The 14,689-nt window shown below is 55.1% G+C and overlaps 4 protein-coding genes across 9 annotated transcripts in view; 3 read left to right on the top strand and 1 right to left on the bottom strand.

Annotated features, from left to right (window-relative positions):
• The first annotated feature begins 1,406 nt into the window (after positions 1-1,406).
• LTA (lymphotoxin alpha) lies at positions 1,407-3,416 on the top strand. Its single transcript, XM_035030471.1, has 4 exons — positions 1,407-1,431; positions 1,834-1,938; positions 2,025-2,130; positions 2,373-3,416. The coding sequence occupies exons 2-4, from the start codon at positions 1,843-1,845 to the stop codon at positions 2,783-2,785; spliced, it is 615 nt and encodes a 204-aa protein (XP_034886362.1). The 5' UTR covers positions 1,407-1,431; positions 1,834-1,842; the 3' UTR covers positions 2,786-3,416.
• A 1,103-nt stretch (positions 3,417-4,519) lies between these two features.
• TNF (tumor necrosis factor) lies at positions 4,520-6,741 on the top strand. Its single transcript, XM_035030470.1, has 4 exons — positions 4,520-5,102; positions 5,605-5,650; positions 5,839-5,886; positions 6,184-6,741. The coding sequence occupies exons 1-4, from the start codon at positions 4,917-4,919 to the stop codon at positions 6,603-6,605; spliced, it is 702 nt and encodes a 233-aa protein (XP_034886361.1). The 5' UTR covers positions 4,520-4,916; the 3' UTR covers positions 6,606-6,741.
• A 3,066-nt stretch (positions 6,742-9,807) lies between these two features.
• LTB (lymphotoxin beta) lies at positions 9,808-14,422 on the bottom strand. Of its 3 annotated transcripts, XM_035030610.1 has the most exons (5): positions 13,320-14,326; positions 11,547-12,129; positions 11,080-11,131; positions 10,842-10,913; positions 9,808-10,419 (listed from the first exon to the last, which is right to left on the bottom strand). In XM_035030610.1, the coding sequence occupies exons 2-5, from the start codon at positions 11,709-11,711 to the stop codon at positions 9,965-9,967; spliced, it is 744 nt and encodes a 247-aa protein (XP_034886501.1). In that variant the 5' UTR covers positions 11,712-12,129; positions 13,320-14,326; the 3' UTR covers positions 9,808-9,964. The 3 variants fall into 3 exon arrangements, with proteins under 3 accessions (XP_034886501.1, XP_034886500.1, XP_034886502.1); XM_035030609.1 differs by lacking the exon at positions 13,320-14,326 and having other exon boundaries at positions 11,547-12,321; XM_035030611.1 differs by lacking the exons at positions 9,808-10,419; positions 11,080-11,131 and having other exon boundaries at positions 11,547-14,422.
• The window catches only part of AIF1 (allograft inflammatory factor 1), a 29,627-nt gene continuing 25,277 nt past the window's right edge, over positions 10,340-14,689 (top strand). For 3 of the 4 annotated variants that reach the window (XM_035030616.1, XM_035030614.1, XM_035030617.1), the window contains exon 1: positions 10,340-10,497. The gene's annotated coding sequence lies outside the window, so the exon portion shown is untranslated. The remainder of the gene's footprint in view (positions 10,498-14,689) is intronic. The other variant, XM_035030621.1, reaches the window with a different exon arrangement.

Genomic DNA, 14,689 nt, shown 5'->3' with positions numbered 1-14,689 from the left:
ACATGGATGAATCTCAGAAAGATCATGTCGAGTGAAAGAAGCCAAATCCAAACAGTACATTCTGTGTGACTTCATTTATATGACATTCAAAAGCAGGAAAAACTAATCTATGGTGATAGAGGTCAGAAAGTGGTTGGTTATCTTTGGAGGGTATCAACTGGGAGAGGGGCATGAGAGAACCCTCTGGGGACCTGAAAATATGTTGAACTGAGTGGTGGCTACATGGCTATAAACAGATGGAAAAGCTCACCAGGCTGTAAACTTAAGAGACATGCGCCTTACTGTACGTAAGTTAAAAGGGGGAAATCTTAAACAGTATTCTGGCTCTGCAATCGCAGCTTCCAGATAAGTCCTTTGCTTGTCCCCACCCTATCCTAGCTCACCACCCTCAAGCTCCTCCTGTGTGAAATTCCAAAGCCTTCCCTGTAGAGAGCTTTGGAAATTGCTACATTCCTCGATCCCAGAGTGTGTGTTTGTTTGGGGTTATATAAATCTGACCTGGGGCACCTTGGTGGCTCAGTCAGTTAAGCGTCTGCCTTCGGCTCAGGTCATGATCCCGGGGTCCTGGGATCGAGTCCCACATCGGGCTCCCTGCTCAGGGGGGAGTCTGCTTGGAATTCTCCCTCTCCCTCTCCTGCCCCTCCCCCCCAAATTAACAAATAAATAAACAAAATCTTTAAAAACATAATCTGATCTGTGGAGGCCACCTGAGGACATCCTTCAGGAGTGAGATGAGACCTCAGCATACTTAAGTGCATGGCAACATCTCTCAGTAGGGGAACCATGACATTTATCTTCCCATCCAGGACACTTGTGATAACAAAAGGGAGATCCATGAACATTTTCACCAGGACAACAAGCATAAACCAGAATGTCCAGGGCAAAGGTGTATATAAGGCAACTTCTTGATAGAAAACCTGCCAGACGACCAGGAAAGTACACATACTGGGACGAGGGTGACTTGAACCATTTGGGACAAGGATGGGGGTAGAAGAGGAGGAAATGGGCACAGAGAGTAGCCTGTAATCAACCAAGGGTGCAGAGGTGTTATATATAATCACTCTTCAGGGAACCGGGCCTCCAGCCCACGCCCCAGCTGCTCCCCCACCCCCTCCTCCCCGAATTGACTGTCCCTTCTCTGGAACTCCTAAGCCTGACCCTGCTCCCTGGCCCTCCCAGCCCACGGTTCCCCTGACCCCGCTCCCTTTCCCAGAACTCAGTCGTCTGAGCCCCCAGCCTGTGGTTCACTCCTGGGCCTCAGCCTTTCCTGCCTTCGACTGAAACGGCAGCATCTTCTCAGCCCTGGGGGCTTCCCCGGGGCCCAGCCCGGGGCCTAGAACCCGCCCGCCGCCTGCCACGCCGCCACGCTGCCACCGCCGCTTCCTCTATAAAGGGACCCAGGCGTCCAGGCCCAGGGGCCCCGCACAGCAGGTGAGACTCTCCCGGCCAGTCTCCTCCTCGGGCTGCCCGGCGCTGGACTCCCCTGGGCACTCCGCCCCTCCGCCCGCGCCGCGGCCCCTCCCGTGCCGCCTGCCTGGGCCCGGGCCTCGGTGGGTTCCGAGCGGTTTGCTCCCCTCTCTCGGAGTCTTCATCAGCCAGTCTTTGTTCTCTCTGTCTCTGTCACACGTTCTCTGTTTCTGCCACGATCCCCCTCTGTTCCCTTCTCGTGTCTGTTTCTCTTTCTGTGCCCCCCTGCTCACATTGGGGGGTTTTCCGGCCTGCACCTTGTCCCCTTCTCTCCTCTGTGGCCCTGGCTCTCCCGTGGCTGTCTCCGCGGGCAGGAGGCCCGTCACCGCCCCGGCCCCGCCCCGCTCACTGTCTCTCTCCCCGCAGGTTCTCCCCATGACACCACCTGGACGGCTCTACCTCCTGAGGGTGTGCAGCGCCCCCCTCCTCCTCCTTCTGGGGCTGCTGCTGGCCTTGCCGCCTGAGGCCCAGGTGAGGCAGCAGGAGAATGGGGGCTGCAGGGGTGGCCCCACCAAACTTTGGGCCCTAGAGCCATGCTCCACCCTCTTGTCCCCTAGGGGCTTCCTGGTGTGGGCAGCTCACCCTCAGCTGCCCGGACTGCCTACCAGCACCCTCAGAAGCACTTCGCACCAGGCACCCTCAAACCTGCTGCTCATCTTATTGGTAAACCTCACCTGACTGCCCCGACATGTCGCCCCCAGCTCTCCTCCTACACCCCCTTCAAGGGACCAAGCATCTATTGCACCTCTCCCCCAGCTCCCCCCACCCCCCAGAACAGAGGTATCCCACTCCCATCTGTCCTCCCAGCCATCCCCCAGGAACTCGGCCCAGCACCTACATCCTCAGGGATTAAGAGTGCTGACCCCCAGGTTCTCAACCTCTCCCATCCCTCTGGCTCTTCCTAGGAGACCCCAGCACCCAGAACTCACTTCGCTGGAGAGCAAACACGGATCGTGCCTTCCTCCGCCATGGCTTCTCTTTGAGCAACAATTCCCTCCTGGTCCCCACCAGTGGCCTCTACTTTGTCTACTCCCAGGTGGTCTTCTCTGGGGAAGGCTGCTTCCCCAAGGCCACCCCCACCCCTCTCTACCTGGCGCATGAGGTCCAGCTCTTCTCCTCCCAGTACCCCTTCCACGTGCCTCTCCTCAGCGCTCAGAAGTCCGTGTGCCCAGGGCCACAGGGACCTTGGGTGCACTCCGTGTACCAGGGAGCTGTGTTCCTGCTCACCCAGGGAGATCAGCTCTCCACTCACACAGATGGCCTCTCCCACCTACTCCTCAGCCCCAGTAGTGTCTTCTTTGGAGCCTTTGCTCTGTAGAAAAATCCAGAAAGAAAAATAATTGGTTTCAAGACCTTCTCCCCATTTTGCCTCCATTCTGACCACTTCAAGGGTCACCGCACCTCTCTTTTGATCCTTCCAATAGCCTCAAGTCTCCCCTGCTCGTGTTACCTGGCGCTTCCAAAGAAGGAATTCTAGGCACCCCAGGGGACCATACCTCCTTTCAGCAAACCTCAATGCTAGGCTGAGGATTTCAAGTCTGCCTAGAAATTCCTGCCCAGAGCTCTTCATCTGTCCTGCCGTCAAAGGAGGACCTAGCCCTGGACATGGAGTGGTCAGACACCAGGAGGAGCTTGGGAGGATGACAGAGAGGCAGGGGAGGGGGAATTATTTATGCAGGGAAAGACTTAAATTATTTATTTATGGAGGATGGAGAGAAGGGAATAACAGAGGGCCACCAGAAGAGAGAGAAATATGCCCAAGAGATGAAGAGCAAGAGAACATCGGCGTAAGGATAACACAGTGAAAGAGAAGACAAGTGGGGCTGAGACACCAGGGAGCTCTAGAAGGAAGCAAAAGACTCTTCAGATCCAGCCACTGCTTGACTAAACACCCCGTGAGGAGACATCTGCACCTTCGATGAAGCCCAATAAACCTCTTTTCTCTGAAATACCGTCTATGTCTGTCTGTCTGTCTGGGAGGGGAGAATTTCCCAGGTCTCTAAAAAATGGAAGGAGGACAGGGGCTTCAGAAGAGACAGGAACTGTGGACTACAAGGAGATGAAGGGGCCTTAGGAACTCCGGGGAAATGTGGCGGAATCACAGAGGTGAGGCAGCCAGACCACGGCAGGGAAACCAAAGGATAAGCTGGGAAGAAAAAGGTAAAATGGGGGTCCAAGGTCTGGAGGAGTGGAAGTCGGGACCACTGGCAAATATGGCCACGTGTAGAGAGGCTCTGAGGAATGGGGGTTACAGGAGTCCTCTGGGCAGAAGTGACCACACCAAAGGGTGTTTGGGACTATGGGGGTGGACATGGGGACCCTCTGGAAGAATGGAGTGGGAGACCCCCAAGGCTGGGGGGCTGGGGAATACAGGAGACGTTTCAGGAGACACGGTCACACAGAGAGACTCTGAGAGCTAGGGCTATCTCCAGAAATCTGGAGGGCACTAGAGTTCTTTGGGATACATGGCTACACACAAGGGCTCTGACAGATGGGGCCTTCATGCAAAACTCAGGGCCTCAGATTCCCTTGGAAGCCAAGACTGAAACCAACACTGCTGAGTCCCTGGTCAGAATGAAAGGAGAAGGCCTGCCCTCATGGGGTTCGTGAATTCCCAAGGTTGCTTTCGCTCCCACTGGGGCTGTCCCAAGCGTGTCCCTGCCATTTACCGCCCTCTCCCCAGCCCTTTCAGAGACCCCATCCACATCTCCCGCCTCAAGCTCCCTTCTCTCAAGCTCCTTTTTCCCCCAGGGACCCAAACACATGTCTCAGGACCCAGCATAGTTTTCCCCCCACCTTTTCTCCCCATCAAGGCGATGGTTTTCTGAAGCCCCTCCCACGTCTAGCTCTACACCTACCTAAGTCCAGCCTGGAAATCTGAGGAAAACAGGCCACAGACCTGAGCCTCAAAAAAAAAAAAAAAAGGAGGGAATGGGAATTGGGGGCAGAGGGAAACTGGGGTCCAGCCTCCAGGGTCCTACATACATCGCAGTGACTGGCCCAGCAAGCTTCCCTCAGAATCCGAGTGGGGAGGGTAGGAAGTATCCTTGATGCCTGGGTGTCCCCAACTTTCCAAACCCCCGCCCCCGCGATGGAGAAGAAACCGAGACAGAAGGTGTAGGGCCCACTACCGCTTCCTCCAGATGAGCTCATGGGTTTCTCCACCAAGGAAGTTTTCCGCTGGTTGAATGAGAGCCTTTCCCCGCCCTCTTCTCACCCCATGGGTATATAAATGCAGCTGTTTGCACACCCAGCCAGCAGAAGCTCCCTCAGCGAGGACACCAGGGCACCAGCCAGGAGAGAGAGAAGCAACTGCAGACCCCCTGGAAATAACCTCTCAGACGACACACCCCCAGACAAGCAGCCAGGCGATTCTTTCCCTCTAATACACACTGCCCCAGGGCTCTACCATCTCCCAGCTGGACCCGAGCCCCTCTGGGAAGAACGCCATGAGCACTGAAAGCATGATCCGGGACGTGGAGCTGGCCGAGGAGGCACTCCCTAAGAAGGCAGGGGGCCCCCAGGGCTCCAGAAGGTTCTTGTGCCTCAGCCTCTTCTCCTTCCTCCTCGTTGCAGGAGCCACCACGCTCTTCTGCCTGTTGCACTTCGGAGTGATCGGCCCCCAGAGGGAAGAGGTGAGTGCCCCACCAGACTCGGCTCGTTCTCGGGGGTTCGGGGAAAGAGGTGTGCTGATGGGGACCGGTGAGAGAGAAAACATGGAGAAAGATGGGGAGGCAGAAAGAGACATGGAGAGAGATGGGGGAAGAGAGAGAGGGAGGGAGCCCACAGAAGGTGCTCACTGAATGCTTCTTGAATGAACGAATGAGCCCGCAGACATATGGAAAGAGAGATGTGTGGAGAGATGTGGGGAGAGAGATGGGAACAGAACAAGTGATATGAATAAAGATGGTGAGACAGAAAGATGTGGACAGTATGAGAGAGAGATAAGGAGAGATGTGAGGAAAGAGATAAGGAAAGATGAAGATAGGGTGTCCGGCTCGTGGAGAACACTCAGTGAGAGTGTTGTGGAATGACTGAATGGTGAGAGAAAACTAGAGTACGAGCTACAGAAGCAGCCTGGCTGTTTCTCGTTCAGGGGTGACTTGCTCTGATGCTAAACCTCCTTCTCTCCAACAGCTCCCAGATGGCCTCCAACTAATCAACCCTCTGGCCCAGACAGTCAGTAAGTGTCTCCAAAGCCTTTCTCCTGATTCTGGGCTTGGGTGGGGGGGCGGGGGTGGTCCTAGGATAGCAGCAGTGGGGGAAATTCAGGGTTTTGGTTTGAGGGGAGAGGGCATGGAGGTCAAAGTAGCAGGATCTTTCCCAGGAAGCTTAAGGGTCTCACCTTTTTCTTTCTTCTTTCCTCCTCAGAATCATCTTCTCGAACTCCAAGTGACAAGCCTGTAGCTCATGTTGTAGGTAAGAGCTCTGAGGATTCAGCTGGGGGGCAGTGAAGCAGATAGGATGTGGAGGGATAGGATTTGGGGGCTGAACTCAGGCTGAGGGTAGACAGACCTTGGAGATGGTATGAGAAGGACTCACTGGCCTTGAGGGGGATACTCAGAACCTCATGGCCAGATGGGAAGTGGGAAGACCGACAGAGGGGACAGGAACCGGATGTGGGGGGGTGGGCAGAACTTGAGGGCCAGGATGTGGAGAGTGGAACTGACAGGGTCACACTGACTCACCCCTCCCTCCTTCTCTCCTTCCCTCCAGCAAACCCCGAAGCTGAGGGGCAACTCCAGTGGCTGAGCCGGCGTGCCAATGCCCTCCTGGCCAATGGTGTGGAGCTGACAGATAACCAGCTAATAGTGCCATCAGACGGGCTGTACCTCATCTACTCCCAGGTCCTCTTCAAGGGCCAAGGATGCCGTTCCACCCATGTGCTCCTCACCCACACCATCAGCCGCTTCGCCGTCTCCTACCAGACCAAGGTCAACCTCCTCTCTGCCATCAAGAGCCCTTGCCAAAGGGAGACCCCAGAGGGGACTGAGGCCAAGCCCTGGTACGAGCCCATCTACCTGGGAGGGGTCTTCCAACTGGAGAAGGGTGATCGACTCAGCGCTGAGATCAACCTGCCTGACTATCTCGACTTTGCCGAGTCCGGGCAGGTCTACTTTGGAATCATTGCCCTGTGAGGGGGCGGGACATCCATCCTTGCCCATCTCAACCCCTTTATTATCTACTCCCTCTGACCCCCCTCATCCCCTTCTGGCTTAGAAAGAGAATTAGGGGCTCAGGGCTGGGCCCCAAGCTTAGAACTTTAAACAACAACACTTAGAAACCTAAGATCCAGGGATGTGTGACCCGGACACTGGAGCATTGGCCCCTACCAAGAATGCAAACTGGGGCTTCCAGCGCTCACTGGAGACCTCAGGTTTGGATCCCTGAACGCAACCTGGAACACTTGGAATGTGGGAGTCAGGGAACCTTTAGTTCTGGCTAGAACACTTCAGAATGTCCCTTGAGAAGATCTCACCTAGAACCTGACGTGAGTGGACCTCAGGCATCCCTTTCTTTAAATGTTTCCAGACTCTTCCTGAGAAGGAAAGCCCAGCCCCTCCCACATGGGGCCAGCTCTCTCTATTTATGTTTGCACTTGTGATTATTTATTATTTATTTATTATTTATTTATTTACTGATGAATGTGTATTTATTTGGGAGGTTGGGGTGTCCTGGAGACCAAATGTAGGGGCTGCCTTGGCTCAGACATGTTTTCTGTGAAAACGGAGCTGAACTCTAAGGCTGTTCCCACCTGGCCTCCTGGCCTCTGTGCCTCCTTTTGCTTACGTTTTTCAAAAATATTTATCTGATCCAGTTATCTAAATAATGCTGATTTGGTGACTGACTGTCGCTACATCGCTGAACCTCTGCTCCCCAGGGGAGTTATGTCTGTAACCGCCCTACTGGTCAGTGGCGAGAAATAAAACGTGCTTAAAAAAGAAACACGGTCTCTTTCTTGGAGTTAATTCTGCATCTTCCTCTCCTTGGGGGTGGGAGGCCACTCCCTAAAGTCCTCTCTCTACAAGCCTGAACCTAGGGCACCTGGGTGGCTCAGTGGGGTGGGCGTCTGACTCTTGATTTTGGCTCAGGTCATGATCTCAGGCTGGTGGGATGGAGCCCCTGAGTCTCAGCTGGGAGTCTGCTTCTCTCCCTCTCTCTCTGCCCCTCCCTCGGCTCACTCGCACATGCACGCTCTCTCTCTCAAATAGATGAATATATCTTAAAAATAAAAAAATCCCTGAACCCATAAAATAAATACAAATAAAAGTTAAAAAAAAAAAGATCCCTGAACACAGTTCCCACTCGGGGGACTACTGGGGCTCAGGAGACCTTGCATATAACAAAGCCCGGGCAAATAGGCCCTTCCCCCAGGAAACTGGAGCCTGAACCTAATACCTCTCCCTCAGGGCGTGGGAATTTCCGACTCTGGGAATTCCAATGGGGAAGTCCTGCACCTCAAGTGTCAGGTGAGATTTCCTGCTGTTCCTGCTGTTGCAGCCTGCAAGAGAGAGTCTGGGAAGGGCCACATTCTCAGGCACCTGAATCACAGCCAAAGGACTTCCAGACCTTCAGGCATCAGGGCCCCAAATCGCCGGATCCCAGGCTCCCCCAGCAGCCCTAACTGTACAACCTGAATCAGTTACTGAGCCTCATCTCCCCATGAAGGCAGGCCCACCCCCCCCGCATATGGGGCCACAAGAGAATAGAAGGCCTAAGCTAAATCAGAGCACCCAGCATAGCACTCGGCAGAGTAAGCACTCAGTGAACTCTGACTTTCTTCCTTTGTCCAGCCACCAGCCATTCTATCTGCTTCCGTCTCTCAGTGAGTGGAATTGAAGAGACGAAAGAAAATTTAAAAACAGGAATAGGATGCGAGTGAAGGACTCACAAGCCAACTCTCACATATGTTCTTGGTGAATGATGAGGGGAGGGTCATGAGCTAGATGGGCTGGAAAGAGAAAAGCACCCTCTCTCCTCAGGAAAGTTCTTCTGGACACAGAGTCACACACAAATATGGAGTCAGAAATGAAGACCCAGGGACGCCTGAGTGGCTCAGTTGGTTAAGGTCTGCCTTTGGCTCAGGTCATGATCCCAGGGTCCTGGGATCGAGCCCCGCAACAGGCTCTCTGCTCAGCGGGAAGCCTGCTTCTCCCTCTCCCGCTCCCCCTGCTTGTGTTCCCTCTCTCACTGTCTCTCTCTGTCAAATAAATAAATAAAATCTAAAAAAAAAAGGGGGGGGCGCCTGGGTGGCTCAGTTGGTTAAGCAACTGCCTTCGGCTCAGGTCATGATCCTGGAGTCCCGGGATCGAGTCCCGCATCAGGCTCCCTGCTCAGCAGGGAGTCTGCTTCTCCCTCTGACCCTCCTCCCTCTCATGCTCTCTGTCATTCTCTCTCTCGCAAATAAATAAAATCTTTAAAAAATAATAAAATAAATAATAAAAGAAAAGAAATGAAGACCCAGAGAGTGGGAGTCCCCACCGGGTTCCGAAGTTGGGCTTTCCTTCCTGCCAGGCTGCTGGGCAGGGGAAAATTGTGTGGTATGCCGCAGGGGTGGGATGACCCACTGGGGTGACCTAGATAGGGCCTTGGGTCCCTCTCTGCCTCCCTCAGTCTGGAGCTGAAAGTCGGTCATGGGGTGCTTGGGGTGAGGGGGCTGCTGTTACTCACCCTTGGGCCCCCACACCTGCCAACGTGCGGAAAGCGGACCCGAGGGGTGAACAAGGGGTGAAGACGTTCCATCTCACCCTGCATAAGGCCAAGGGCCCCAGACTTTCTCCCTCTCCTCCCCAGCTTTGCCCTGGTGTCCCAGGCCCTATCTTTTGGCCTCCTCCCTCACACCCAATGAGCTGTGTGTTCTTCCTTGGAGGACAGTGGATTGTGGGATAGTGGCTAAAGGGGTTTTCAGGCAGCCAGGCAGGCAGCAGGGAAGAAGTGCTAGGCCCTCAGGGCTTTACTCCTTCTCCCCAGCCTGGTTCCTCAGAACAGGGCTGGCCTTCCCCTGTCAGGATTCCTGTCACTGATGGGAGGGACCCAAGAGAAAAGAATGCAGGTAGAGTCTGGTGAGGACTCGGAGGATCTGCGAAGGAGGAGGCTTGGAGATGCTTTGGGGTTTGAGGGAGATCCCCTTCTTCTACCTTCCCACTGGACTAATGCTGGGGCAAGTTCATTCAGAGCTAGGAGGTGGGTGGGAAACGAGCAGATCTCCTTCTCAGAGGGCAGAGGCCATAGGAAGTGGTGTGAATTGTTTCGAGCAACCAGAATTAGAGACTATGTAACGGCCCCTCGCGTACCCACCCTGAATCAAGACATGTGAGCACCTGGACGCCCGTGTTCGGCACCACTAAAGCTGCTTTACATTCTTTATTTTCTTCAGGCTCGCCATCAGTTTGCAGTCTCCTGCATTTTCCCCACTGCCACGGGGTCCCTGGAGTCTGGGTCCCCAATATCTCGGCTGAGTCACACGTCCCTACCAGGCAGTCGTTGATCCCCGCCCTCACCCCACCATCACCGCCCCGAAGAAGGTCTTCCCTCTCCTGTAGTCCACCATATCGGGGTGACTGATGTTGACGTACACCCTCTCGCCCCTCCGGAGCTGCACCAGGCCGCCGAAGCCCACACTCGTGTACCAGAGGGGCCCGTACTCGCGCGTCCGGGCCGGGTCCAAGACCGGGGTGACGGTCTCTGCGCCCTCGAGCAGGAGCTCGGGCGTCCCCGGCCCATAGGCGCCCCCCGCCCGGTACAGCCGGCTGCGCAGCGTGACCGAACGGTCCGGCAGGCCCCCGCCGGCAGGGGGCGCCCGGCCCCGGTAGCCGACGTGACAGTAGAGGTAGTAGAGGCCGTCCTGCGGGAGCGCCAGACCCTCGGCGCCCGAGAACTGCGTCCCGCTCCTCAGAAACGCCTCTTCTTTCTTCGCCTCCCAGCCTAGCCCCTGCCCCTTCGTCCAAGCGCCTGCGGAGAAACGGGGGCCCGTCGGCGCTCGGGAAGCCGATCCTGGGGGAAGGATCCAGGCCCGGGACTTCCGAGAGGGTGAGTAGGAGGGAGAGTGGGGGCTCTTAACCCCCTGCAGGAGCCGAGCCGGGGCGGGGCGAGGGCGCGCGGCGCCCCCTCTGCAGTGTTTTGGGGGAGGGGACCAAGGGCACCCGAGTGTGGGGTGCGGAGCGCGGTGGTGGGGCGGTGGGGAGATCCAGGCAGGGTTTTGACAGCTCCAGGAGGGAAGCAAGAAGATGGATTGCGGGAGGAGCGGAAGGTGGGCACTTTAGGGACCAGAGGTGGTGAAGCAGGTCGGAAACCGAGCCCTGCAATGACAGAGCAAAGGGACTCTAACTGTGGGCTGCAGCGCCGGTCCCTTGGACTACCTATGAGATCCTTACCTATGAGGTGGGCGGCTGGGAGCCTGGAGCTGAAATCTGTTTCTGCCTCCTCCTCTGGCAGCTCCTGTGACCCTGGAAGGGGGGAAGAGTCCACTATTGGCGGCCAGGGCGGCCTTCCATGCATGGTCCCCCTGAGAGGACAGGGCGCCAGGGCGGGATTCCCGGGGATGCAGATGGATGGGAGCTGGGCATTCCTGAAGGGCTGGAGCAGGGGAGGGGGGAGATGGTCTGCTCTTACCCAGTCGTTGCTGGGCCTGGGCCTGTGCCCCCGGGTCAGTCGTCCCTGTTACCTGGGGGGTGGGGTCACAGTGCCCAGAGTTCAGTGTTGGCTGATGCCCACCCCACCCCTCCCAATGCAGACCCAAGCTCCAGGCCTGGGGTCTTTCCTACCAGTCCCACCCCCAACACACATCTCCCTGGGAGGGAGAGCAAGCGAGGCACATGTACTCAGAGACGGGGGCCTGAGTATGTCTTGGGAAGAGGCGAAGAGACAGCCAGACAACCAGGAAGGAGCTTGGAGCTTTCAGGACACAACAGCATCGCGGGGACAGTGGAAAGAGGACCAGCAAAGAGGCAGACAAGGCATCCCCACCAGGGACAGCCAAGCCAACTGAGCAGGATGAGACAAGAGAGCCCCAGGCGTAGCTAGAGGCAAGTGAGCATCAGCAGCACGCAACCCCTGCAGGGCTGGTTGCAGCTACTCACCAGTCCTCGTCCCTGCTCCTGGGGCACCAAGGCCAGCACAGCCAGGACAGTGATAGGCACAGCCAGCAGCAGGGTCACCAGGGAAGTGGCTCCCGCCACAGCCAGCAGGAGGCAGCCCTTCCCCTGGGGCCTCCTACCCCGGCCCTCTAGCCCCAGTGCCCCCATTGAGACTGAGCCAGGACCAGGGCAGGGGGGCTTTCATACCTCAGGGGTGGGGCCACCCCCTCCCCATAGACCCACACACCTGGCTGGGACTTTCCGCACACCCCTGCTCCCCTCACCCAGCTTCCTGTTTACCCAGAGCTGGGGTGGGGCAGCTGGATGCCCGGGTTCTCTGAACTGGGGAAGAAGTTGGGGTGAAGTGACAGGCTTGTAGGGCAGAGCTGGAGGGAGCCTTAGAGATCTGGTTCAGCAGGGAGGGAAACTGAGGCCCAGGGAGGGAAGGTAGCTTACAGAGAGTCAGGCAGCAGAACGGCGCGAGGAGAACACCGCACACCAGATTTCCAGAGCAGTCTGCATTCTTCTACACCCCAGTGGTGGGTGCTGGGAAGGAGGGCTGTGTCCACGTCCCTGAGGTCAAGGGCTGGAAGAGGACAAGAACTGAGGTCTTGAGAGATGGATATCCAGGTCCTTGAGAAGAACTTAAGCCAGCACTAGACCAAATCTCCTCCTTCCATTCCCTCATTCACCCCTAACCCCCAGAACTTGGTGAGAAGCAGAGTTAAGCCAGTCCACAGAAATAGCAACTGAAAGGGGCCTCAGCCTCCCCACTGACCATTGACTCACTGAGGAGGGATGGAAATGAGCATTACCTCCCTTGCTCCACAGAGGGTAGATGGGAGAGCAATAGGGCACTGCCCCACCCTCAAAGAGCTTGCTGTCTAGAATGAGATCCATCCATTTAGCAGGTGCTGACTACATGTTTAGGAATAAATGAAGGAAGGACAAATGAATGAATGAGGAAGCAAAACAGAGCAGCAACAAATGGTATGGTAGACAGTGCAGTGGGAGGAAAGACCAGGTCCACGGAAGTTGGAGGTGGTCTCAGATCATGTCCCCTTCTTGATGACATCTCTGTGATTAGGTATTAGTAATAATAATATAGCTATTATACAAATAGCACTTAGCAAGTGCTTGCCACTGATCTACACACTTTATATATAATAATTCTTTTAATCCTGACAAAAACCCTAAGAAGAAACTGAGGCACAGAGAGGTTAAGGAACTTATAGAAGGCCACACAGGAGTAGCAGAGTCAGGATTTGAACCCAGGCGGTCTGGCTCCAGAGCCTTGACCACAAGACAGTTTAAAAAAAAAAAACAAAAAAAACCCTGAGTACTGACTTCAGGTTTGTGCATTTTAATGTATGTAAATCTTGCCTTCCTCAAAAAAGAAATGGGGAAACAAAAGCTGGACTCGAGTCACCAATAAGCATGGTAAGAGGTTTAGGGGTAAAATGTGTACTGATGTTTGCAACTTTGAAAGGTATCCAAAAAATGATATAGATTGATAGGTATGTGATAAAGCAAATACAGAAAACTGTCCATTTTAGAATGTAGGTGGTAGGGATATATTCACTGTAAAATTATTTCAATTTTGTTCTGTTTGAACATTTTAATAATAAAATGTGTGAAAAAAAACAAAACCGTAACCTGCTGTCCAAAATGGGGAACATTGTAGCTGGGGGGAGAGAGAAGAAATGCCAGAAAGTTTCTGAATTTGAAGAAGGAAATGCAAATGCATATGGACCCAGGCACAGATACCCTCCTTACCTCCTGCCCCCACATGAGCTCCTCAGTCTTCACTCTCCGTAAGGACTGGGTGTGCAATCTTCCAGCACCCATCTCCCTCTCTATCTCAGTGCCACTAAGAGGCCTTCATCCAGGTCTCTGTCCAGAAGGTCTCGGATCACTGCCCTTATTTGTGTGCCCAACATCAGAATGCTGCCTCCTACAGGCAGTCCACCAAGATTGCCCCCATTCTTTCCCAACACCAACTTGTCACCAGCTTTCTGTCCTAGACTATCAACAGTACTCATATACTCCTGTACATCTATCTAGCCTAGCTGCCTCTGATTCTTTTCGTTAATCACTCAAGTGCCCTGCTAGATACAGCCCCAGAACGCCAGGCAAGTTTCCCCAAATCTACCAGAGCTCCTACTCTGATGTGGGAGCCTGGGTGTGTGTCTACACGTACACATTGGGATCATGAGCTCTCAGCGGATGCAGTGTGAGGGGTAATTGGGGAAAAATTAATCAGGGAAGGTACCTAGAGGAGGTATACACTCACTGACTACTTGCAGAATCAATAGGATGGCTGGAGCTGTGGGGGATTATAGGCTTAGTTACAGTCCCAGGAGTCTGAAAGAAAAGATGTTGTAACCCTAACCTTCAAAGCCTAACTTCCTCTCCTGATGAAGCTAGGGAGGCATCCAGACTAGGGGAGACGTTAGCCAGAGGAGGGGCTAGAATGTTTGAAGTGGCAACACCTCTCCACCCAGGCAGCTCCGGCCAGTCTGGAGTCTGTCTACCCACAGGCCACAGGCTCTGGATAAGCTGGGAGAGAGCAGGAGCCCTGGTGGGGAAAAACGGGGCAGGGAGAGGCAGTCACGCCCTGCAGTGAAGTGAAGCTAAGATGACGGAAGAGAGTATGGCTTTGGGGTTCCCTGAGCCCTGGAGGCATCTGCTGTCCAGCCTCTGTCTCTGCTCCCAAAGAATTAAATACAATCCACTTCTGCCTCCACTTCCCCTCATGGCGATCACAGGTCCTCCTCTCCACCTGTTTCTGCTCCCCAACCCCCCCCCACACCCCAGCATTCCTCTTGAGCCCAGGAGGGTCCCAGTTTCCAGACCCTGGTCAGTGCAGCTGGCTCTGGCAGCATGAAGTCAGCGACCCCCCTCTTTGCCCTCAAACAGGAACCAGTGGTTGCAGGGCAGGAAGTGTCTGAGGGGAAGTTATGGGGCCCAGACACTCCTCCATGCCCCACTTCAGCCCCAGCAGTATCTGTCCGTGGGAAGTGGCTCCCCACACCAGCCACATAGGGCCCTGCTCCCCAGAGCGGCTCTGGGCCGAGGGAGCGGCCCCAGCTGCCGGGTAGCTCCCTGTGTTTCACTGGTCCACACACACACCACCGGAAACCCTG

Source organism: Mirounga leonina, unplaced genomic scaffold (genome assembly GCF_011800145.1).
Source record: "Mirounga leonina isolate KUSES-001 unplaced genomic scaffold, KU_Mleo_1.0 Mir_366, whole genome shotgun sequence".
Lineage (NCBI taxonomy): Eukaryota > Metazoa > Chordata > Mammalia > Carnivora > Phocidae > Mirounga > Mirounga leonina.
The sequence above is the reverse complement of the archived record's forward strand: the minus strand, read 5'-3'. Positions and strand labels throughout refer to the sequence as shown.